General features: G+C 39.3%; 1 protein-coding gene across 1 annotated transcript in view; it reads left to right on the plus strand.

The window, feature by feature from the left end:
• Chchd3 (coiled-coil-helix-coiled-coil-helix domain containing 3) overlaps positions 1-24,299 on the plus strand; it is a 263,514-nt gene that overhangs the window by 149,841 nt on the left and 89,374 nt on the right. Inside the window, exon 5 of the mRNA XM_027391410.2 lies at positions 16,690-16,773. Coding sequence (XP_027247211.1) covers positions 16,690-16,773 — 84 coding nt within the window. The remainder of the gene's footprint in view (positions 1-16,689; positions 16,774-24,299) is intronic.

Raw genomic sequence — 24,299 nt, forward strand, 5'->3', positions numbered from 1 at the left:
CATTGCTCATTCATCTTCCAGTTACCCTTGCATGCTGTATGCCCCCCCCCCAACACCTGCTGGCCGCATACTTGCCAAATACTCTTTCTTGTGTTTTTATATTATGTGCATGCACGTGTATTTGTGTGTGTAAATATTCCTCATGTAAGAGAAAAACATGCATCATCTTTCTTGTCCCCCATCATCGTCTCTTGATCCCTTTTTACCCCTCTTTCAAATAGATCCCCTCTTGCTTTCTTATCTGATGTTGGTTATATATGACTTCCCTACTGGCATTGCATTGTCTCTGCTTTCTAAATCACCTTGCACAGGAAGATTGATTTTCCAAATGCTTTTTATCTTGGTGACTTCTTTAAAAGGTCATCCTCCCCTCATTCCCTAGTTACCTATAATCTACAGGAATAAGTCAGACTCCTAGCCAGATGGTCAAGTCTTTATGTGTGGTGTATGTAGCTCCCATTGGTTCTTACTGTAATATAATTCTCCCTTCAGCTTACATACCTGCCGAGACTGCCTTTCTTTCCTCCATAGTACCTCTGTTTATTGTCATCTTTCTTGAGATGGCCTTTGACTAACATCTCTGGTCATCTAAGTCCTGCTTATTCAGCTCTCAACTTTTAGTCTAGCTCACTTTTTTTTTCTAGTTCATTTTCCCCCCAACATCTGTTCTCCTTGTCATGTATAATCTTTTGTGAAAGTTGTTTGTGTAGATAACCTGTGCACTTCCCCCTACCACAATTTATAAGTTCTTAAAAATTAGTATTCATCTACAGGGATGGATTCTTCGTATTTTTATGGCTTTGTGTGTAAATGGGAGCTTTAGTATTGTTCCTTATGGCCATTGAATGAGAATGTGGTAGGGTAATATTTATTATGATCCACTATGTCCATCTCAGTGTCTGAGGCCAGTGCAAAAGAGTTTTCCATTGAATACTTGTTGAACAAATGACTATGTATATTAAGTTTGTTTTATTCTCCAGATGGGTCATTTATTTTAGCATTTAGCCTTCTAGCATATGTTTGTTGTACGCATGTATGTATGTTATATAATTTATTTATTTTTTTTGGTTATAAAGAAAACATGTTCAGAATACCCTAGGTTCATTTACAGATTATCCTAAATAGTGCCACCTGCTTATAACGTGTCTGTGTGCTTGCTTAGAGCTGATTAGAGATGGCCAGGCCAGGCCATTCCACCAACCGCATTGGGAAAGTTCTGCATCCAGTGGATTGCAGAAATCATATGGACAATAGATCAGTGAATGGTTTTATGTTACATTTTATCTCTTGAAGATGTGGGTGATCTCAGGTGACAGAAAGCTCCACCAGGACAAAGGACAGCTTGTTGCTAAGACCAGCTAGGCAGTCTTTTGCAGATTTCCCAGCCAGTCGTCAGTTCTTCCTTGATCCTGTCATCATTACTGCTTTATTCATCTCAGTCCAGAGGAAAAGAAAAAAGGAAACGGAGAGGAAGGGGGGCCTGGGAAGGAATTCCTCCAGCGCCTAAACCAGGCTTGTCACACTGCAGGGGAACAGTGTATGCCTTCAGTAATCTCACAAGCTATTAGCTGTAAAATATAAACTGATTTTTTTTTGTTTTATGAATTACTATTATTATTTTGCTAAGATTGCAGGAGATCATTTATGGTCGCCTTAGAGCAGAGTGTTAGAGGAGGTGTTAGCTTGTAAACGTCATTACACGGCTTGGTTTCAGTTTTGGATTCAGGCAGGTAGTAGCCATTTTTCAAAGCAAATAGGCTGTCTTTTTAGTGCAGATCGAGAAAGTGCTAGTTTTTTTTACTGTAGCTGAGAATATTCTGCCCATGGTGACAAATGGCAGAGATCACATAACATTCAACATTTAAAAACTCGAGTCGCTGTCTAATACACTAAATTTTCTAAAGTACTAGGCTAGAACTTTTAGCAAACTATTACCATACTAGTTGAGTCACAGTTTTGATTCTTTATGCTGAGCGTGTGTAACCTTTGTTTTCAGGAAGCTGTATCAGTTTGTCTTCATCTATTCTGTCTCTCGAAAGAAACTGCAGAAGTTGGTCACCTATGCAAATAGTAGTTATTGTGTGTGCATCCCCCCCATGTGTTTACATGTGTGTGTCTGTGTATGTATTAGGGGGTTTGGATGGTTGATATGTTTGAAGTAATGTATTAGAATTTTTATATTGGTCTTTTTCTTATTCACATATTTCTCATTGTCTTAGGAACTGAGACACTGCTCAATAGCAAAATTATAGCTATGAAGTAACAATGAAAATAATTCTGTGGTTGGGGTCACTACAACACAAGAGAAACTATATTAAAGGGTCACAGCATTAGGAAGGCTGAGAACTGTTACTGTCTGGAAGTATTGTTTAATATTTTAGCTTTAAAATATTAACCAATATATTACATATTCTATATCATTATATATATTATAAAAATTGCACATGATTAGCTACACAATCTTTCATACCCCAAGACTATGATTTCCTGTTTCTAATGCATATATAATGCTTTATCTGTTGTCTGAATATTTTTGCTTAAACCATGCCAGTGCTCCACCACTGAGTATATACCCTATATGAGTGTGTTTAGTAACAGAAACATGTGTGAAATGTCACTCCCATTTGTCATTAATATCCTTGTTTTACATAGACTTTACTTGCTTTAGAAGGTCGAGGGTGGTGTCACTTTCTTCTGGGTTGTAGTCTGAATGCTTAGTGCCTGGCTGTGCAGATGTTAGGAGCTTTCATGCGTCTGATCAAATGATGGGTTAATGAGAATCACACTCACAAATGGCAATCTCTAATTAAGATGAGAGCTGGAACCATAAAGCCAACAGGATACTCCTGTCAGGCAGTTTATAATATTCCCACTTCCCAGCAGGCAAAACCTAATCAAAGTCCTGAGGCTGCTCGTTATTGTTGAATCCAAACCTAGAGAAGGTTCTGCCTGGGGAGCTTTAGTGGGAAGAGTCATAGTCTGCGCTCACTAAATGGTGGCTTTCCTGCGTGACTCTTGTCTGCAATTGTACCCTTGACTGACTGAATGAATGTGAGTGTAAAATAAGTCAAAAATGAAAATACGTGCATAAAAATGTGATGCTTACTTCACATTATTTCATATTCCATCTTTCTTGTGTGGTTATGTTACGTTGAGTCCTTAAAATGGTATACGAGTTGATAAATACATATCTGAGGTATATAAATTGTCCTGTTTCCTTCATGTTGAATCTTTCTTGGGGGGTTAGTTGCTGCTGGTCTAATTTTAAAATGTATGTACACTCACATTTGAATGCAGGTGCTTGCAAAGGCAAAAGGATTTTTAGCCCCTGGACATGGAGTTACAGGCAGTAGTGAGTTTTCTGACATGGGTGCTGGGAACTGAACATGGTTCCTAAAAGAGCAGGATGTACTCTTAATCACTTCTATGTCCCATTCGGTCTTTATAAGTGGTAAAAGTTGTTAAAAATGTAAGTTGCCATTCCTGAGTAGACTGTAATTAAAAGTGCACACAACATGCTAGAGGATTCTAGATTTTTAGATAGTCCTCCCACATCGGGGTATAGCTGGACGTGAGAACACAGCTAAGGACTATGCATGAAGACTCCCAGAACAACCACTGTGGAATTGTTTTCTGTGTCATGCACCCCATAGGGTGCGCTGCCTGGGATGTAGCAAGGAAGGTCTTAAGGCAACAGAGAGGTGAGGCCCATCCTCTTCAGAGTAACCAGTCAGCTATGTGTAAAAGACACCCGAGTCATTGAAAAGCCAGGTGATGGTGTAATTTAAATTCTGTGATACGTTTATTCTAGTAAGATCTGACTGCCGATGTAATCGATTCTCTGCTCTGCACTGATTGCTATTAGTGATTCCTCTAATGATTTGATTTGATTTGATTTTTTTCTCTGTACCTTGTATCTTTTAAAATAAAAGTTAAATTAAAATGGAGAAAGAGATAGCTTGAACAAACCTGTCATGAACTAAAAGTATGTCTGAATCAGTTCTCTGACCCAGTGTCTAATAGCCAAAAGAAGGAAAAAGGAGGGAGTCCAAGCAGAGACCTGTTGTCTCCTCTCCGTGATCTCTGCACTGCAGCTCGGCTCCTCCAACGGGCATGTTAACAGCTGTCTTCTTGGCCGTCTTCGCCTGCATGTCCCCCTCGCCCATCTTGGTCCAGGACTGAAGTGGCTTCTACCCACCCTGTTTGTGTGTCTGTTGTAATCTGTGTGTGGTTACACTTTGAATGCAAACCTATCTTTCTATGCCTCCTTTTTAAGACTTCTTTCCCTTCCATTCTGTTTTAAGCCTGAGGTTATCATTAATGGCCAAATAAACTGATGGTTTTATATAAAAGCTAAACATTTTTAAGAAGTTTCTCCTTGTTATTGGGTTGGGGAAAAACTTCAGTTCTGTGATGGCCTAAGTACTCTGCTTCTTTGATTAAAGGTGTTAGCTTTATTGAAGAACATTTCAAAAATAGTTTTTATTCCCCAGAGTTTTCCAAATTCCACTCTTAAATTTTGCCTTCATGTAAGCATGTGCATGCCTAGTGCCTATGGAGATCAGAAGAAGATGCTGGATCCCCTGAAATAGAATTGTAGATGCTTGTGAGCTACCTTGTGGTTTCTAGGGACCCATCCCAGGTCCTCTGCAAGAGCAGCTTGTGCTCTTTACTACTGAGTCATCTTTCCAGCTCTTTCTAAATTCTATTCTCCGAGTTTCGTCTTAGGTTCCTCCCTCCTCCCTCCTCCCTCCCTCCCTCCCTCCCTCCCTCCCTCCTTTCTTTTTTCCGTTTTTTGTTTGTTTGTTTTTTTGTTTTGGTTTTTATTTCAAAGACAGGGTTTCTCTGTGTAGCCCAGTATGTCCTGGAGTTCGCTCTGTAGACCAGGCTGGCCTCGAACTCAAAGATCCACCTGCATCTGCCTCCTGAGTGCTGGGATTAAAGGCGAGTGCCACCACTGCCCTGCATCTTAGTTTTAAAATCAGCATGTAGGAAACATTTCTTTGGTTCATGGCTATTCTTCAGAGTCCCTCATTGCTAGCTCTCCTACCATCATCCGATTAGTAGTTTCTAAAAACAGCTGGGTTTTAGTTGAAAATGCTGCTGTCTTAACTTCATCCACTACAGCTCAATTCACTGGGAAGAGGCATTCTTTCTGTGAAGGTTGTATTGGGAGTGTATCAGAGTAGAGCTGATGAGTGACTCTTACCTAGGCCTCCTCAGGGAGCTTTCCTGAGAGTCACATCAATTCTTTTTCTTTTCCCACCTGGGGTTGAGTTTGCAATGTAATTCTTCTGTGCCCACCTCCACAAAGAGCCAGAACTGAAGTTTAGATAGATGTCTTGTCATTTTTGGGCCTTACTCGTTTGTATATAGAAAATGAAAACTAGTATGATTTGGTTGGCAGCCGTGACTTGAATTGGCCTTAGAAAAGTGTCTCCTCCCGCCCAATCTTACATTTTATTTTTCCAGATTGTGGCAAGCTGTGGAATAACCCAGTGAATTTTGCAAAGTCTCTGTTGTGGCAGCTGCATATGCACTCCTAGTGCCAAACCCACAGTTCTTCTCCTGGCAACCAGGTGTCTCAGCTACATGGCTATTTCCAAATGGTGTTCACTGTTTGCTTGTCAAATCCTAACAGTTTGGTACCACAACAGGTTCAGTTGTTGCGTTTCCTCTGACTTAGCCATATTGTAGATTCAAAATGCATAATAGCAGACACATGTGGTAAATGTGCATGTTAGGGATCTAAGATGTATTTGGTCTATTCCATGACGTTCACAAACAGGAAAGCAGACTAATGAGTTAGCAGCCAGGAAGGAACTGCAGCTTTCCTTATCCCATACCTGTTTTGTTTCTTCTCTGCTGCATAGAATCTGTGGATCTAATTGTATTTCACTGGTCTGTCATACTGGATTTGCTCACCCTGTCCTATGCACAAGTAAGCCATTCTGAAGGAATATGTACAGATGTGGAGCTTTGTTGCTGGTGACCCCCTGTATGAACATTTCAGTTTGTTACTTGGCAGTTGAGAGTATGTGTCAGCCGTGTGTATATGACCTTCAGCTCTGCTCTGAAGGGCAGCCGCTGTCCTGCTGTCCTGGGTCTCCTTGCTCCCCTCTCCTCTTGTGCATCAGACTTGCCTGATAGCCTGAGTTGACCAGCCTGCCCCTGCTCACTCTTCCATCCGGATATTTCCTCATCACACATGGCATGTGTTTTAATTCTTCCTGAGAGTTGAACTGGTACAATTTAGAGGCTGCTTTGGAAATACTTCTGGAATGCTCTGTATCCACTACTGCAGACAATTTTTATAGTCCTGTTTGTGCTGAGACATGCCAGAATAACCTGGTGTACTCAGCGAGTCCATTTTCAATGCTCTTCCTTTAGTTTTAAAACAGTGCTGAAAGAAGGAACTCCAGGACTCTGGAAATAAACTACCAACAAGAGGTAGGAGTTCCAGAACCAATTTACTTCCTGGCCTTCCAGCCGTCCCTTAGTCAACAATGAGCTGGAGCCTTACTGCCCATAAAATGACATGGACGATGAGGGGGGTTTGCGTGCGTGCATGCGTGCGTGCGTGTGTGTGTGTGTGTCCAGGTCTGTGAAGCAGATTGCAAGAGAAGTTGACTTGCAAATTGTTCTCAATAGTGGGAACATTAAATTTAAATGGAACAAACACAAGATCATCCAGAGAAAAGGAATTCAGTAGTCTTAAAGTAATTGTCTCTGTGTTGTCCAATTTATTTGTCAGATCAGTCCCACTGAGTGCCTTGGCCCGGATAGTGCAGTTTAACTTGCCTCTCTTTCAGAGTATCTGAGCTTTGTAATGTTCAGGATGAAACAAGATTACATACAAATGCCTGGAAATAGACATTTATTCTCCACCTAGAAATAAGAAAATAGATACACTTTAGTATAATTGTACCCTCATCTATACAACCCCAACTTCTTCATGCTTCTTCACACTCTGTGCCACTTCAGCTGTGATTTAGCCAAGAGCCACTTGCTTTCCCATGCAGTAGTAGTGGGTAGTGGTTGACAGCACTGGTCCCGGCTGTGGCGGGGTGTGCTAATGAGTGTCCCTTTCTGCTCCATGCGTGTGCATTCGTGCATTCGCTTCTCTGTGCTTTACCATGTTGTCCTCTTCCAACTAATTTTTATCTTTAAAGTTTTTCCCCATTGTAATGATTATCTACCCAACAGATGCATTTTTTTTCCTGTAAAACTTTAGTCTTCTCGAAATTGGTTCTGCCTCCAGCTTCTGAATTTGATTCAGCATGGTTTTTAAGACATGGTAGGTGTTCATTTTCCATGCATGTCTTCCATAAGTGTGCACTAGCAAGAGCTAGAGAAGACTCAAGAGCCCAGAAGCCCTAAGAGTCAATCTCACTTTTGATTCTTAGACACTGGGGACTGTGCTCTCCCTGTTCTTGTCTTAAATGAGTGTTGAGAGCAAAACTCCAGCTGGACAACCTGGACACTTGAGGTTGTGGTTTGAGCTCCAAGTGGAAATTTCCTATTACTCTGTAACTTGAACCTAGCAAGTTATAGTGGAAGCACACTATGCTTCATTCTAAAATGTGACTTACAAAACTTTTTACAGGGAGCCTGTCATAGACAACAGTGTCCAAGCAAAACAAGCGTAAACCACTTTCAGCATCAGCTGAGCATCAGTCCTACCTGAACCGAACAAGAGTTCAAAGGCTTCAGAACTGTGCATGTTATAGAGGCTGCGAGTCTTACTTACATGGAATCACAGGAGTGTGCTCATGTATCTATTTTACATGTGTCCTAGTTCAGAAATAGTGGATCAGAATTTCTAGTTTGGTCTCTGATAGGGACAGGATCCATTACCTCAAACATGTGTGGCCACTTTCAACAGTTTTATGCACTGTCTTAGCAGGCCAACCCTGCTGTCAGGTTATGATACAACCATTTCCCACCCCAATTTTCCAATACATATGGACACTTATTGAGCTAAAGTGTGTTGGCAGGCAGGTATGGAGTTATTCATGGAACCCATTTTGTGAAATCAGTGATGTCCCAATTTTCTGTTCTTTGCTGAAAAGGTTTCCCAGGGGGAAAAGAGCTGCTGATCATTGGCTTCAAATGACTACCAATCCTTCGAACAGCTGTTCTCAACAGGGGACATTTGGCCATGGCTGGGGTTTGGTCATGATCCTCTTGGGCTATGTAGGTCAGAGCCTGCTCCAGAGCATCTAACACTCTGCTTACACTTGTACACATGTGCACATACACATAAATTAAAAATAAAGTCTTTAAAAAGTAGAAAGAACCCGTATCTAACATGTGTCACAGTTAATGGACATGTTCATAACAGAATCCCACTTCCACCAGCCATTGTACTAATTAGCAAAGCATCACTGTTAATCAAGGCATGGTTGAATGGTCCCTTCACACTCTGAGCATTCTTTGAGCTCCTACTAGGAAGACTGGCTTTCGTTCCTGGTCGTAAGATGCTGGCACTACCTTGTTCTGTTCTTGGCCTGAGTAGCACATCCACACGATAAGCAGTGCGTGGGCTACAGTGTTTTGAAGTGAGTCTCCGTGTTCCTCCCCAACAGCTGTGTTTGTTTTGCATTCACCTTTCAGTGCAGCAGCCATTCCATCCTGACTGCTGCTTTTGTGGGAAGTAGTGGCTTAATTTGAGTCAAGAATATAGACAGAAGAGCAAAGCCTCGACTCATTCCTGCCCCAGAGAATTGAGAGCTAAGGATGGGGGCAGTGGGTAAGAAAGCAAGTGCAAAGAAGACAAAGTTTAGATGAACTACTAAACAAGGCATCTCGAAAGGTTTATCAAATACAAAGATATAAGGGAATAAGGTGCTGGGCGTTGGTGGTGCACGCCTTTAATCCCAGCACTCGGGAGGCAGAGGCAGGCGGATCTCTGTGAGTTCAAGACCAGCGTGGTCTACAAGAGCTAGTTCCAGGACAGCCTCCAAAGCCACAGAGAAACCCTGTCTTGAAAAACCAAAAAAAAAAAAAAAAAAAAAAAAGGGAATAAGGCAGGAACTATACACTGTGCCATTCAAGCCTGGCCTGAAAGGGGCACTGGAGCTGGTCACTTCATGGTCACATGGAGACTTAGCAGTGCCAGGGTACACATCGAGACCTCCTCTTACCAGGTGGGCTTCCTGGTGTACTATAATGCTAATAACAGTAAATTTTGAATATAAGATTAAATTAAATATGAGATAGGAATTTATAGGTCAACCCCCCCAAGACACTAAGAAAATGCTCATATAATTAAGACTTTAGTTAATGCTTATTATTATTATTGTAAATACCATGATCTGCAAACTAAACCGAGGAGGGAACTGGAAATTGTTGAATGGCGTTCTTTGTAGTGTAAACATCTGTCTTAAATACATGCCTTGGTCCATCTCTTCTGTTCACTGTTGGTCTTGTGTCTTGGCTTACAGAATCACTGCCTTTATGACTGCTTTCTGTTTCCCAGAGAATAGCCAGTCTCAGGAGCAGAGGATGTTCACAGTTAGCTGTTCCTGTATGTTATTAGTACAAAAACAAAAAAACAAAACAAAACAAAACAAAACAAAAAAACGGAAATGGAGAGTAGGGTTCTTGAAACCTTGTGAGGACAGAATAAGCAAAAGAACCGACTTGATTCAATCCTAGCGCTTGTGTGAGTTCTCAAATTCAGATAAAGAAGTCTTTTAGATGTCCAAGAAGCTGTTTGAAATTGATGGTGCTGAGATAAGGAAAATTACTTTTCTTCAATGGAGTGACATGGAGTCTTGTCAACAACACTCCAGGGAAGGCCCCATGCTCTAAAGTACTTGGCTAGAACAAGTCAGACTCCCATAGTTTTTTGTTTTGTTTGCTTATTTATTTATTGTGTGTGTGATTTCCTGTTTGCTTTTTATTTTTTAGGGGAGAGAACATAAGATTCGGCAGGCAGGATGTGGGGGTGGATCTAGGAGGAGTTAGAAGAGAGGAAAGAATATGATCAAAATATATTGCATGAAAAATTAAAAAGGAATTCTGTTAGAGGGGAGGCTTTGATCTCATCTGTTTTTCAACCTAATCAGTTATTCCATAGTAGATACCAATTTAGGTGAGCATTGCCAGCTGGGACTTACATAAAGCTTATAGTTATGCCTCTTAGCAGTCTCAGGAAAGTGTTACCGTGACCAGAGGCCAGCCCCATGTAAGTTCACTGAGATGTGCTAATCTTGAAGATCACCTTTGGGTGTGCTTTAGAAAATGATGCTAAAGTGTAATTCCTTGTTAGTGCAAGCTACCTATGTCCGTCTAACTCCCCACAGCTCTGTCAATTACCCAACAGAAAGGACTTACGGAAGGAATAGGTATATTTTGGCTCACGACTTAAGAGGTTTCAACTCATCACAGTAGGGATGTGTGCCTGCTTTGGCTTTCTCCTGTCTCCTCGTAGTCCACCTGGACCAACAACTGATGGCTGTTATTGTCTACATTCAGGCCAGGGCATCTCCTCCACTTAATCTTCTCTGGAAATGAATAGATGGAAACAAGGAGAGGTATGCTTTTTGCTAGTCTCCTGTGTGCTTCTCTGTAGGCACATTAACACTGGACATTATCCATTAAGCCTCTTAATAAAGGCTCAGCAAATCCTGTGCAAGTTCCCATTTATAACAGAAGTCTAGTGTTCACCTAATCGAGTACACGGTCACTTTGGCAACTTTTTGTTATTCAGTGATCATGTTCTGTAGCTTACAATGCATTCTTGAAGTGTGTGGTAAACTGTACCCTTTGATATTTGTTTTTTTTTAATGTGAGCATATAATTTTATCAAAATTGTATATAGTATGCTTCATACATAATTTTGACAAAGAGTAAAGTTCCATTCCTGCTCTTGTTTGCTTATCTTCTTACATGAGCTGTGAGGACAGATAGAGCTGCCTGCCACATCATTGTGAACACTGAATCAATCCCAGCTCATTACGTCTGTATTTCAGAATGGTTGAAGATGCAGAATAAAAGAAAGTGTGGCAATAGGGTATGCTTGTTAAAAACTCTTTAAAAAACGTTGCCTTTCTTAGCCCTAGTAATGTCTGCATTCATGGTATCATCTTATGGACACTGAGTTGGTACCTGCATCACTTTCTGCCCTGAGCTTTCAACATCAGCCCTGGCATTTCAAGGGCTTTCACATGCTTGTACTGTGACCAAGTCATTGTGACATCACTGAGTTCCTATTGCTATGGTTTTGTGCCACCCCTGAGCCATACCACGGCTGAGAGGGCATAGCAATGCCAAAAAGTTTGAGCTATGAAGATTTTCCAAAGAATATACGTGGGAAGGTAAAGTCCTATCAGCATACTCTGTCTTGCCCTTGTCCCTGTGTTCTCTTGTGTTGACATTATTGTATCTTTTGTTGTGAAGCACCTTCAAACTATTTCTGAAAAGAGACAAGTCTATAAAGAGGTAAGCCTGTATCTATTAATGTTTAATCTAGTGACCAACAACTAATTAAAACATCTGAATATTTGTTTCTGGTTCATGAAACTTGATTTCCTTATTTTGTTTATTCTATTGATTATGGAGACTGGATTTCCATAACGACCTACGTTAGCATATTCTGTCACATTTTCAAACCCAGTCTTGTTGCCCAAACCTAGCAAGATCTGAAAACCAATCAGTGTAGTTCCCTCCCCCCCCCCCAGGAATAGCAAATGGAGGTGTGGAAAGACTTCATATTCATCTTTCCCTCAAGAAATGATCCCTCCTTAACAGCAAATAATGTTCTAATCCTCTTTGTTTTTATTTGTTCATTTACAATGATTCTGTGTCTGAAGTTTTATTTCTTTGCAGTCAGTTTACAGCTTTCTCTTAAGCTGAGTGTGACTCTCCATCCTTAGCAGCCATTAGCTTAGCCAATGTATCCTCGGCTTATTTACGTTTCAGGATTCATATCGTGTGACTTTTCCTCCCAGCATCCCATTAACTGTTTCAAAGCACTGTGCCATTGAAGTGTTGTGGCCATGTTTCTTGCTTTGTTATTCTCCCCAGTGGATCTCAAGCTATCGATTCTGTTTGCAGTTGAGGGAAGATTTGTGATGTTTGCCTATAGTTTGATGCTGTCAGATCTTCGGCGATAGCTCCCTATTAGGTCTTCAGTGTATGTTTCTGACATTTGGTGTGTTGCTTTAAAGTTTTTCAAGCATCGCATCTTTGCACTTTATTTAAGTTGAGAGTAGCTCTTCAAATTAAGTTTGTTCACTGTTCCTATGCTCACAGTAGACCCAACAATACACTGAATCTCCTTAGTGTTTTCAAAGTATCCTTATGATACATTCTCATTTTTTTTTCAGATAAAACTTAGCCATCTAAACAAAAATTTTTGTGGTACTCTTATTAATAACCATGTTGGGAAATATCCTGACTGGAAGAAAAGCAGGTGTTAGTACAGTAAGGGTTTAGGAAGTAATTTCTTTGATTATCTATAACTGTTCAAGTTGTTAAATTTTGAAGTTATGTAAGTTTAAGTAGCTATAGCTACTTAATATTTTACTCTTTAAAATTTAATATCATAGGCTGGGCATAGTAAGGCACACCTTCAATCCCAGCACTCAGAAGGCAGATCTCTGAGTTTGAGGTCATCCTGGTCTACAAAGGAAGTTACAGGACAGCCCTGGCTATATCATAGCCACTGCTAGCATTTTGCCATGGCTTACACTTCTTTGCACATCTTTATAGCAGACACTCAATTTCCTGTTCTCTTCTGCTTCCACTGCATCCTTTTTTATTTAAAGTAAAAAACAGTCTCCACTTGCTATTTTGACTTGTACCCCCCCCCCACACACACTGTACACAGAGTCGATATTTTGAGTATTTAAAAGTTATTTTGTAAAATGTCAGTTTTTAATGATTCCTAATATCTGATCATGTGACTAGGTCAAATCTTTTGATTTCATTTTTTCAAAGATTTTTCAAATCTTTGTAATTACTTTTCTATTGTTGGACCTTATTAAACTCTGTTGTTCTGCCTTTGTTGTTCATTTACATAAATACTTTCTAAGTTATATATGAACTTTTTTATCTTCTCTTAATATTTGCTACAGTTGAATGCTTTAAAGTAAAATTGTAGTATTTGTGGACACCTCTGCTGTAGTTTCCTTCTGTTGCTGTGATAAAACACTGTGGCCAAAAGCAGCTGGGGTGGGGGTGGGATTCCTTTCATCTTACAATTCCCGGTCACAGCCTGCTATTGAGGGAGGTCAATGCATGAACCTGAAGCCAGGCCTGCTTCTTGTTCCTTGCAGCATTAGCTCTGACCTGAGAACTCACAGCCAAAGAGGTACAGCAGAACCCACAGACAAAGGCTGCTGGCTCAGTCCCAGGTCCAAGCTAACAGAGCTATCCGGTATGGCCCAGGACCACCTGTCTAGGGCTGATTTAAGATAGTGTTGCCCGCAGTGGGCCTCGATTAATAACCAAGATATGCTCACAGGCCAATTAATCTAGGCAGTTTCTCCAGCAAGGCTTTTCTCTCTGGTGACTCTAGCTGTGTCAAGTTGACATCCAAATACTACATTTAAATATGCTTAGTTTTATTTACTGTTAAAGTTTTTATAGTAAAATGTATTTTTAATACACAGGTCTATGTTTTGATAAAGATACACAAAATATTCCAAGGCATTGATATCCCACCTAAATAATTACTCAATTTGGCTCTTGTCTACAAAACATGTCTAATATTAATTATGAAAAATAAAAATTACAAGCCATTTCTAAAACTATCACCATGTTGCAGCTTGTTTGGACATTTTTTAGAATATCCATTTTTTTTCACTATCACCATGTTGCAGCTTGTTTGGACATTTTTTAGAATATCCATTTTTTTTCTATTTCAGAAGTGTTTAAAATGTACACTTGTTATTAGTCTTACCTCCTCACTTTTTAGTGCATGTTTTACTTTTTTAGTCTATATATTACTTAGATATTGGATTGACTTGGGGTTTGTTTCTCTACAGCCTTGTAGCCCCACAAGGATTGTATTCTCATGCTGCCAGAATTGCTAAGAAAGTCCTGAAATAGAGGACTTTCACACTTTTGTGGCTGTGCAGAATTTTAAGAATTATTGTGTGTTATCAAATTAATGTTTGAAATGCTTAGGCCACTTATTTATCTGGCAATATAGATGAAAACCTACTTTCCCATGTTCTTGCCAATATTGATGATTATAATCTTTTATTTGTCAATTTGACAGACAAATAATCCGCTATTTTTTATCTGCGTTATTTGATTCTGCACCTGTATTGTTTTTTATACACTCATTGTCTGTAAATGGATGTGAATACAGTCTCTATATTATGTCACTTTTGGCTTTTGTTAAGAAGGATAAGGTTTAGTATTTAAACCAAGTGCCTTCTGTATTGGTAATGTTAACTTTGACAGTTACATCTTTGGGTTTTTTCCCTCCTTGTCACTGGCCTATTTTGATTTTATTATTATTTCTTTTCTGTTATATGAATGTTCTTGTGAATCCAGTCATTTTCAATTTTCTTTATTTATATTTTGAGCATGCATAATAAATTTGGTTTTTTCTCTTTAGGTCAATTATTTTTGACCTGTGGGTCATGACCCCTTTGGTGGACAGGTTTCAAATGACCCTTTCACAAGGGTCACGCAAGACCTTAGAAAACACTGGAACATGAAAAACAAAAGACCCAGAGACAGATATAGGGGTCTGAAGATTAGAGAAGCAAAGCAGCCATGTGCACTTGCTCTTACCTCTACCCAGGATAATGTCTCCAAGCCTCAGACTGCTGCCTATCTTTAGTGTGGCTCCAGAATAATCCTGATACTTTACTGAGGACCCTTATCCTATCTTTTATACCTCTCTGGTGCTGGGATTAAAGACATGTGACCCCAGGTGCTGAGATCACTTTTGTGTGAGCTGTTTCTTTCGTATAGTCAGGGTGGCCTTGAACTAACAAAGATCTGTCTACTTAATCCTGAGTCTTGGGATTAAATGTGTGTGTCACCACCCCCCAGCTTCTATAGCTAACTAGTATGGCTGCTTTGCTATTTTGGTCTCCCGTGGTTTTAATAAATCATAATGTATCATTACAAACACAGATGTTTAAATTATGGTTCATAACAGTAGCAATGAAAGTAATTTTATGACTGAGGATCACTGCAACATGAGGAACTATATAAAGGTGTCATAGCATTAGCAAGGTTTAGAATGCAGATTGAGATGATACAGTTATATATGATTTTTTTCACTTAGAATTATTTGTTAAAAAGTTTTCGTACATTTTTTTCCATTTTTAGTCCCAAAAGACTAGTAAAGTTTTTCCTGTATCTAGCAAGAAAATATGGATGATTTACTTGCGTGTAGATGTCTTTATTTAATCTTAGTACTGTATGTTTCTTATTATTCATGCAATTTCAAGTGGCATGTACCTGTCAGTTGAAACCTTGTACTTATCCTTTAAGATTACAATGATAAATGTATTCTAAATTAAGACATCTTTTATTTCCACATTATTATAGTGTTTATTTTGGTTTGTATTTTCAATATTTTTCCAGATTTAAGGGAAAATGGTATATGTGTATATATATTTATTTTTATTTATTTTTAACATGCTTCAGGATATTGAAGATAAAGTAAGTAACAACAACAAAACCTACAAATGACCAAATGGATTAATGTAAACTAAACAAAAACTTGATTGCACAGTTATAGAGTGAGCCAAGCAACACATGATCACTTTGCAAAGGAATATAAAACATATACAAAGATGGAAATGCCAAGATGCATTGATTTCTCCTAAATAGCAGTCAAACATCTATTTATCCTTCACTGAACACAAAAATGTTACTATATAACTTTGTTAGTATGAGGTAATATTATAAAGAGAGGTCTTTTTGTTTCAGGAACAAAGATCATTTTAACATAATTACGGATAGCAAACAATTTAAAAATATGTAGTGCATCCTAACTAACCTTGATATCCACAAATAGATCTCTTCATTAGTTTTATATGGAATTGCATATTATTGCTTTTTAAAGGTTCATAAAATGAGATCTTGTAAAATTAATATTGTAAATAAATATCTCAACTTAATTAAACTTATCTTAAAAATCTTGATTATAGCTTGTCCATCCTTTAAGCTACTACTTTTTCATGTGTAGGAAATGGAATGAACACATACATCTCCACACAGGTGGAGAAATGGATTGAATACATACATCTACATACAGGTTGCACTGAACACTTAAGGATTCTGAAATGTCAGGTTCATGTGCTATTTGTGCAGGTTTTTTGGTTGTTTGTTCGGGACTAGCAAGCATGTATCCAATTCCAAGAATTAGATCAAAGTTTCATTGTTCAGATTATTATTCCTTAAAATTACTCTCTGAAAGAGAAGTTAAATAAGACAGTCTGCTGTACACTGTATTCTGACATTTCCAAATACAATTGGACAAAGTAGGACGCAGCTGTTAGAGTAATAAAAAACACAATGCAGTTTCATTCTTCATATATAAATGTAGCAATCACCCTCGTATTAATATTTTTCTATAGCAAAGACCTAGTGGACTTCAATAAACATCAGCTCTGTATATGTTTATAATGCAGTTTCTGCCTGAGTTTTGTTTCATGGTTGCTGCTTTTGCTTTTTCTCAATATAGTATACTCCTCATGTCTTTTTTAGGCTCGGCAGCTGGAAGAGAAAGACCGAGTGATACGGAAGCAGGATGCGTTCTACAAAGAGCAGCTGGCCAGACTGGAGGAGAGGGTATGGCTGTTTCTTGTCATTGCTTTTCTTCTCTCGCTGCATCTGTAGCTCCCCCTATATTTGTTTAAAAACCAACAAATTAGCACTAAAGTTGCTTGTCCTAGTTAAGAAGTGAGGAGGCCAAGCAGCTAGGTCATTGACTCCAAGAATGTAATTTTTGTGTATGTTTGTGTGGCTGTATTATTGTTTGTTGTGTTTTCTATACCCAAGAACTCCCTCACATAATTTACCTTATATAATGTATTGTAATCTGCATTGCTCCAGGCTAAACAGCAATATTTCTTTTAAATTCCCCAAACATTGTTTATGTTGCCTTTGTGTGTGCTCCTGGATATGGTATTGTTATTTGTCTTATTTGGGATTTTAAGTGTTGTTCGTTCATCTATATCCTTTGTGTCTTTGAGACATTGTCTACCTTGAATTCACTAGACATCTAAGGATGACGTTGAATTTCTAATCCTCCTGTCTACACCTTTGAATGCTAGGATTACACATGTGTGCCAGCATACCTGGCTTGTGGTGGTCCTGTTCTGAAGGGTATGCTGTCAGCGAAAACCCCATTTTGCTGCAGTTACAGCGTACGATTCAGTGTCTCCTTCAGGCGTGGTAATAGTAGCTAAAAATAAGTAGGGCTTAGAGGAGAGATCTAGAAAGTGAGGAGACATATGCCTAGTCAGCCTGTATGTAAAAATGGACCAAGACACAGCCGAGGGATCAGGGCTGGAGGAATGAAAGACAGTGGGCTTAAGACTGATGTTTTAACATCTGTCAGAACCCCTGTTTAGTGAACTTGATTTGTTGTTTCGATTACCTTTATATAGAATCCATGGAATTGCAAAGTGACCTTTCTTCTGTGTTTAAGATCCAAATTTTGATTTATTTTGAATATGACATTTGACCAGATGTAGGGAAAAAAAAGAAATGCATTGAATTCTGCTCAGTGCAACTATTTATATTTCAAACATGTCTACTTGTTCCCTTCTCTGTCACTGGTCAGCATATCTTGAATATGAGGATCATTTACACCAGTCAGGCACTGGTGTTTGTGCCTTTGATGCATAAGCTAAACATCTACTCTCATGGCCCTTAAAGTCAATTATACATAGCACATGACAACGTAGATGATGTGGAAAACAGTAAGTAACTCAGCCGGGAATAGGGAGTCCCCCAGCCAAGTGTAAGCCTGGGTTTGCTCGAAGAAGGAAGACATGTAGGACGAGATAGCAAGCAAGTCAGGGCCGCTCCTGAGATAGGGAGTAGTAGGCACAAATGGCAAGTCAGGGTTGCTCCTGAGATAAGGGTGTACTAGGCACGTATAGCAAGGATAGAAGAAGCCTGGTGGCTTTGGCAAATAGGTGTCTATCTTGGGCAAAAGTTGAACCAAGGGAGACTTGGCAAAAGATTAATTTAGAATTGGAATGGCAAGCCAGGCATGGTGGCACACCAGTTATTCCAGTGCTTGGAAGACGAATCCAGGAGGATGAGGACTTTGAAGTCCTCTACTGCACACCAAGTTTGAGATTACAATGGGCTATATGAGGACCCTATTGGATTGGAGTCATGGGGGAGGGAAGGGAGCAATTGGCTGCCCGTGGCATTACTAGGGTGATAGCAGTGATGATGGAAAATTTCTAGTTGTGCACGTCCAAGGTTGAGACCAGATTTGATCATGGTTTGGAAAGTGAATAAAAGAAAGGCTTAGACATAATCTAAGTCTAGACCTGTAACTAAGATGATAGATTTGTCTATAGGGGAAGATCATGAAGATACCAGATATGCAGATATCAGTTAGGATATGGATGGTAGCATATATAAGGGGTTTGGTTTGGGATTATTTGTGATGCTTCTTAAAACATTCAAGTAGAGATGTTGAATAATTGGAGAAGAAATCAATGATAAAATCCCCACAGTAAACATTTTAGGTCAGTGTGGGTTCCATTGAACCCGCTTATCTCTCCCTTTGTAATGTATAAAAGAAAGGGATTGCATTCATATAATTTTCACAAAAAAGCAATCATTGTTTTAAAAATAAAGACCATTCTTAGGAATGTCTCAAACCAGCAAGTAAGCCTGACTTAATGTACAGGTCGCAGTCTTCAGAAGTGCTAGTTAGAGAACCAGTTCTGACATCTTTCCTGCACAGACTGTAATGCAAGACTTACTGTCACTTTCTCCAGCTGTTAGGAGGATCACTGGCTTGCTAAAATGACCTAAGTAAAGGAATGTAGCATGCATAACACCCTGGTTCAATCCCAAGTAATACCCCTGTCAAAGTAAAAGATGATATGACAACTCTTTAGAAAATGGCCAGAATGTATCTTCTACACAGTTCTGTGAAGCCCTGTTTTTCTTTATTGTTGATATTCCTAGAGGACCTGTCATTTTGTCCAGGTGGGTTTCATCTATGATTACATGAAGGATATTCAGTATGTAACTAGGCATTCTGTAAAACCTGTAAAGGCATTTTCTTTCATATTGTTAATGGTGGTGAAGGTACACTGTGCAAGGGTTTCTATTAGGATTCTGAACATACATGGTATTAAAAAGTATTAAAAGTGCTGAATTAAATGTTGCTTAATGGAAGAAAAAAGTGATAACACGAGTGTGGGAATTATCTGTTTATATTACAACTCAGGTTGTTACAGTTTGAGAGTGGATTTGAACATGTCTTTTGTTCAGCCACATGAAATGATAACACCTTCAAGTCAGTACTCAATTACTAATGGAGAGCATGACATGAGCAAGTCCTTTGAGGGGCTGGGAATGCAACCAGTGTTAGTGTGTGCCCGGTGGTCTGTAAGGCCCTGGGTTCTTAAAGACCACTTAAACCTTGGCAGGTCTTAGGACATCATCCCAAGGATGTTCCCTGTGGTAGACTAGGCACCATTAGTGTGTATGCTCCACCTTTGCATGATCACTTATTCCTTCAACTATCCGTTCTGATCCAAATTTCTTTTGCACTTGTGAACTAGTCATTTCTGTAATACAGCCTGGTTTGTTTCTTGATTTTATTTCAGTAAACTATCAGTTAGGTAATTGCCACATGTCAAGTCTTCTCTCAGGTGTTTATATTAGTGTGTCCACCAGGAGTCTGAGATAGCCTTCTCTTTTCACTAATGTGTGAGATTTAACAAGTGTAACTTTCCCAGAGAGCAATTTTATTCTTCCTGGAACCAGTATTCCAAAATCACAGGTATTGAAGCTTTCCCACGTCCTCATTTCCCAGTCAGTCAGAGGTCACAGACTTCTCAGCTAGTGTTGGGATGAATCGGACAGTAAACTCTTACCTCTTAGAGTGTTAGAAACGTCATGTTCACATTTGTGGCCTGAAGGGAGCTTGAGGAGTAGGACTCTTACTGAAGAGCCCTGAAGAATATTAAGTCCTGGTTGACAGTTTGCCCAGAGGAAGCCTAGAGCAACCACTAGAGAAGATGCTGGCATGTTTCAACGGACTGGCCCAAGTCCCTCCAGCAATTTTCTTTTTCATAGTATACCTCTTTTTCTTGAGGTATAATTGATTGACAGATCTATAATACTTCACACCTCTGTGATGATTATACATTAAATAATAATTGTGACTGAGAATATATGTTGCAGTAAACACATTTTATAGTTTGTCTCATTTTATCCCTGCAAATAACTGCATGATGCTGCACACTCTGTCAGTATCCTGAAACTCAAAGCAACATGCCCTGAGAATAGAAAGCCAGAAAATTGTCAATCGATGCAGTTTTGTGTCAGCTTCCTCAGCAGCCATGGGAACCAGGACTTTAAAATGCATAGGTTTCTGCTTAAGTTGTTAAGTCTGCTTCTAGTGCACATCTTATCATTATTGGCTCCTCATAACCTGAATGTATTAAACACTAAAAAATATGTCATTTCCTCCTCAGAATTTGTCACTTCCTGAGAAACTTTGACCACAAAAAGAATGTTTTCTGTATCTAGAAACTACAGTTTGATGAAATCCCCAGTGTTACTTTCCCATCTGCTTTTGGTGCTTTCTCTTGCTTCTAGTAAGGAACCTGGAGTCTTTGGAGCAGTTTGATTCCTTGAGGTGTCCATGCAGTCAGCTTTACTCTTGTGGGATAGTCAGCTCTTTCTCCCTTCTGCAGAGAAAATAGACTTTTTCTTGCTAAATTGTTTTGCTGGATAGTTTGTTTGAAGTGAGTTCTTGGCACATTCTTAAGGAAAATGGATTTTGTTTTGTTTTGTTTTGTTTTTGCCAGTGGCTCATCAGTTCTAAGGGAGAAAAGTTAGATTGTCATCAGTTGGAGGACATGAAAGTCAAAGCCACACTATTCAGAATCCTTCCCAGGACATCTTGAAAACTTGATCACTTTGAGCGTTCCAGTGGCATGCACGTATAGTTTTTGAAGCTTTAAAATGAAGTTGAATTAATTCTTTGTACTGAACCAACCACTTTGTTCTTGACTTTTGTAAGGATGATGGGGTTTGGCACAGCATGCATGGCAGGAGTAAAAGCCCTGGTGGCTTTAGGAGTGTAAGGAAGTATAGGCTCAGTGCTTAGAGCAACCTGGTCGTGTGGCACATATTACTTGCATTTTATAGACTTCTGGCTTTCTGTAGCAATATGCATACACCTTACAATAAACCACCTAGAATTCACATAGAAAGGGAATTAATTGCACCAGCTGGGCAGAAGAGGACGTTGAAAGGGAATAGTGAAAAATAAATTACTGTTAAGAAGTAAATAAAGTATATTACTGGCTTGTCACCTGGGGAGAGAGTTACTAATTAAATTCTAAGGTCATGCTTCCATCAAATGAGCTACTTTTAAAAGCTCCCCACTTCCGGTGGGTGGCATATCTTAAGCAGCGTCAGAAAGTGTTAGGTTCATCTGTGTGATTAATTGGTGAGGGGGTTGCTTCACCTTTTGTCTGTTGGTATTTTTACCTATGTTTGTTTGTGGAAAGCTTGGAAGAAGGGTAGAAACCATGCTAACTGATAATCAGAGAAACAAAATAGGTTATTGTGCACCTGGTGTACTATGTATGGGGAGAAACTATTATGCAATTTTACTGCCAGATGAATTCTGCCATTGTAAAATATCCCCCCAAGTGAAGCCAGGATACCATGGGGATAGAGTCACTGAAATATAAATAATCTCTTTTTAGAAAGAGGAGATATTAAATTGCCTTACTGGACTGAAAACAAACAAAAGCCCCACCTTTGCTGTTGTTCACACTAAACCACTTCAGAAGCAGTTGTCAGTGCTTTCAGGTCAGTGGGTAACTCACTGTGGCCATGGATGTGAGGTGGCAGACTTAGCACAATAGTTAAAAGCAAAGCTCTACCAGCCAGGCCTGCATAGGTTAGGCTGGTTTGTACCCGCCACCCTGGAGAGATACTTTGTTCCTTTGCCACATGGGAATTTTATATTGGCTTCCTAATTCATGTGGAAATAGGGCAGATTCCCATGGTTTCTGTAGTTAAAGAAAGCTGCAGAAACAGATGAAGTTCAGACATCGAAGGTATGCCAAGCCACCATCTGATTGTAATGCCATTGCAAGCGACAGATCCCAGCAAAGCTGGCAGGTGTGTATTTTATACATCGAGTTACACTCTTAAATAAAAGCTTTTCTTCAAGAGACGTTTCAAATAAATGCATTTAGATATTATTAGGTAGAAAAATTAATACGGCCTATTCACATCATGTCTTTTGTTACTACAGCCAACGCGGCTAAGTTAGATGTAAATAGTGAGCCGTTGTGCACTCTGGCCCGTTTCTAAAAAGGAGGGTTATTATTACAGATATTTTGAAAAGTCGCAAACAATATGAGTTGATGTCACCCTACCCCTTTGCTTGCTATTTTTCATTCTCTCAGGGGGGGAGAAAATCAATATAGTTTAGTAGATATGGGGGTCTTCTCATCAATTCATTATTCAACAAATCCTCCAAGTACATTGGCTTTTCTGTTAACCTCTGGAATTTTGAACTGAAAATGTGGTTTGAATAACCTTGAATTGCTTTTTTTAATCTGGCTTTAGGGATATAAAACTTACTCCCCACCCCCCACCCCACCCCCCACCCCTGGGGGTAAGCTTTTAAAGTGTATTCTGTTAAAATGATCCCTTTAACTGGAGCCAGTTGTTCTATGTCTAACTTTAGAGGAAAGATTTGCAAATCATGGGATCAGCACTTAATTTGGGCTCTATTTACCATGTCGGCTGTCAAGAAGCATTAACCTTAAGGTAAGATGAGAACATGGAGTACAAAGCTGTGAGCTGATGGCACACAGTACACCAGGTATTAAATAGCATTATCCATCCTGCTTGCTACAGTAAATAGGATTCCACTATTATGATGTGTCAGGGCTTTCAGTGAAATCAAATTTACAAGACACTAAACTGCCTTCCTCTCTGCTGAGCAGCTTTATTCTGGGATCTTGCTTTCATACTAATCCTGTTGGTAGGAAATACTTGTAGCAGTTGTGCATAGAAATTATAATTTAATGATCTCGTCCTCTCCTCTATTCAGAGATTAGAATGGACCACTGTGCTCTGCAGTGATAGCTGCAGGGCTCTGCAAAAGAGACGATGGAGAGTTTGTCTTTAAAGACCAGTGATCTCTTTGTGAGTGCTTATAATGATCATAGGTGTGAAGGAGACACCAATATGGGCCACCTACTTTCTCAGCGCTCTGCATTTCCTTTGCCTTTGAAAGCCTGGACAACGAAAAAATCTGTCTCTGTTTATCATGCTGATTGGGAGAAATGACATGCCACTTGGATGTGTAAAGATAAGGATAATGTCTTATGAAATTTGAGGGGAAATTCCAGTTTAGAGATTCTGTACAATTTGTAGAGGCTCAGCAAGCATTTGTATTTGAGAAAAATACCGTCTTTCCTTTCACTGGAATTATTTATGGGGCAAGTGAGGGGTTATTGACAAGAATTCACAGCAACAAAGCAGCTCAGTTTCCTTTAAATGAAATTGGAAAATGGGCTAAACTATCTGAATTTTAAATATTTTAAAAACATCCAATTTTCAAATTAGTGATTGTTTTGCTTCTTGCTATCTTCTTCATAAATTTCAGATGCACTCCATATAGGAAGTCCAGCCAGTGCTTATTTCCTCACTTTGCTGACTGAAGAATTAAAATACATGAGCATTAAATTTTTTAAAGGAAATTGCAGGGCTTGTGTTAGAAAATGCTCTGCAATCCCAGTTTTATGTTCAGACCATGAGCCAGCTGTGCCTCTAGAAGAGATTACATTTCAGTACATTAGTTTCAGTTAGAAAGATACATATGGTCATTAAAATATTTGCAAATAATATTAGCTCCTGGCATTGCCCAGGAAGAAATGCTCATATCTGAACCTGGCATATAAAGTAGGTTTCCACTGTACTCTGCATTCAATGAAGGGAACCCAAATCCAATTTGGCCACCGAGACTGAGATAGGAATTTTACCCTGATTATTCTCAATCAGAATTTGGGGCTCTAGAGAGAAATCATTGACATTCACCATTCGTTCAGACTCGTAACGGTGAGCTATGTCATAAC

The sequence above is a fragment of the Cricetulus griseus genome (genome assembly GCF_003668045.3).
Source record: "Cricetulus griseus strain 17A/GY chromosome 1 unlocalized genomic scaffold, alternate assembly CriGri-PICRH-1.0 chr1_0, whole genome shotgun sequence".
Classification (NCBI taxonomy): Eukaryota; Metazoa; Chordata; class Mammalia; order Rodentia; family Cricetidae; genus Cricetulus; species Cricetulus griseus.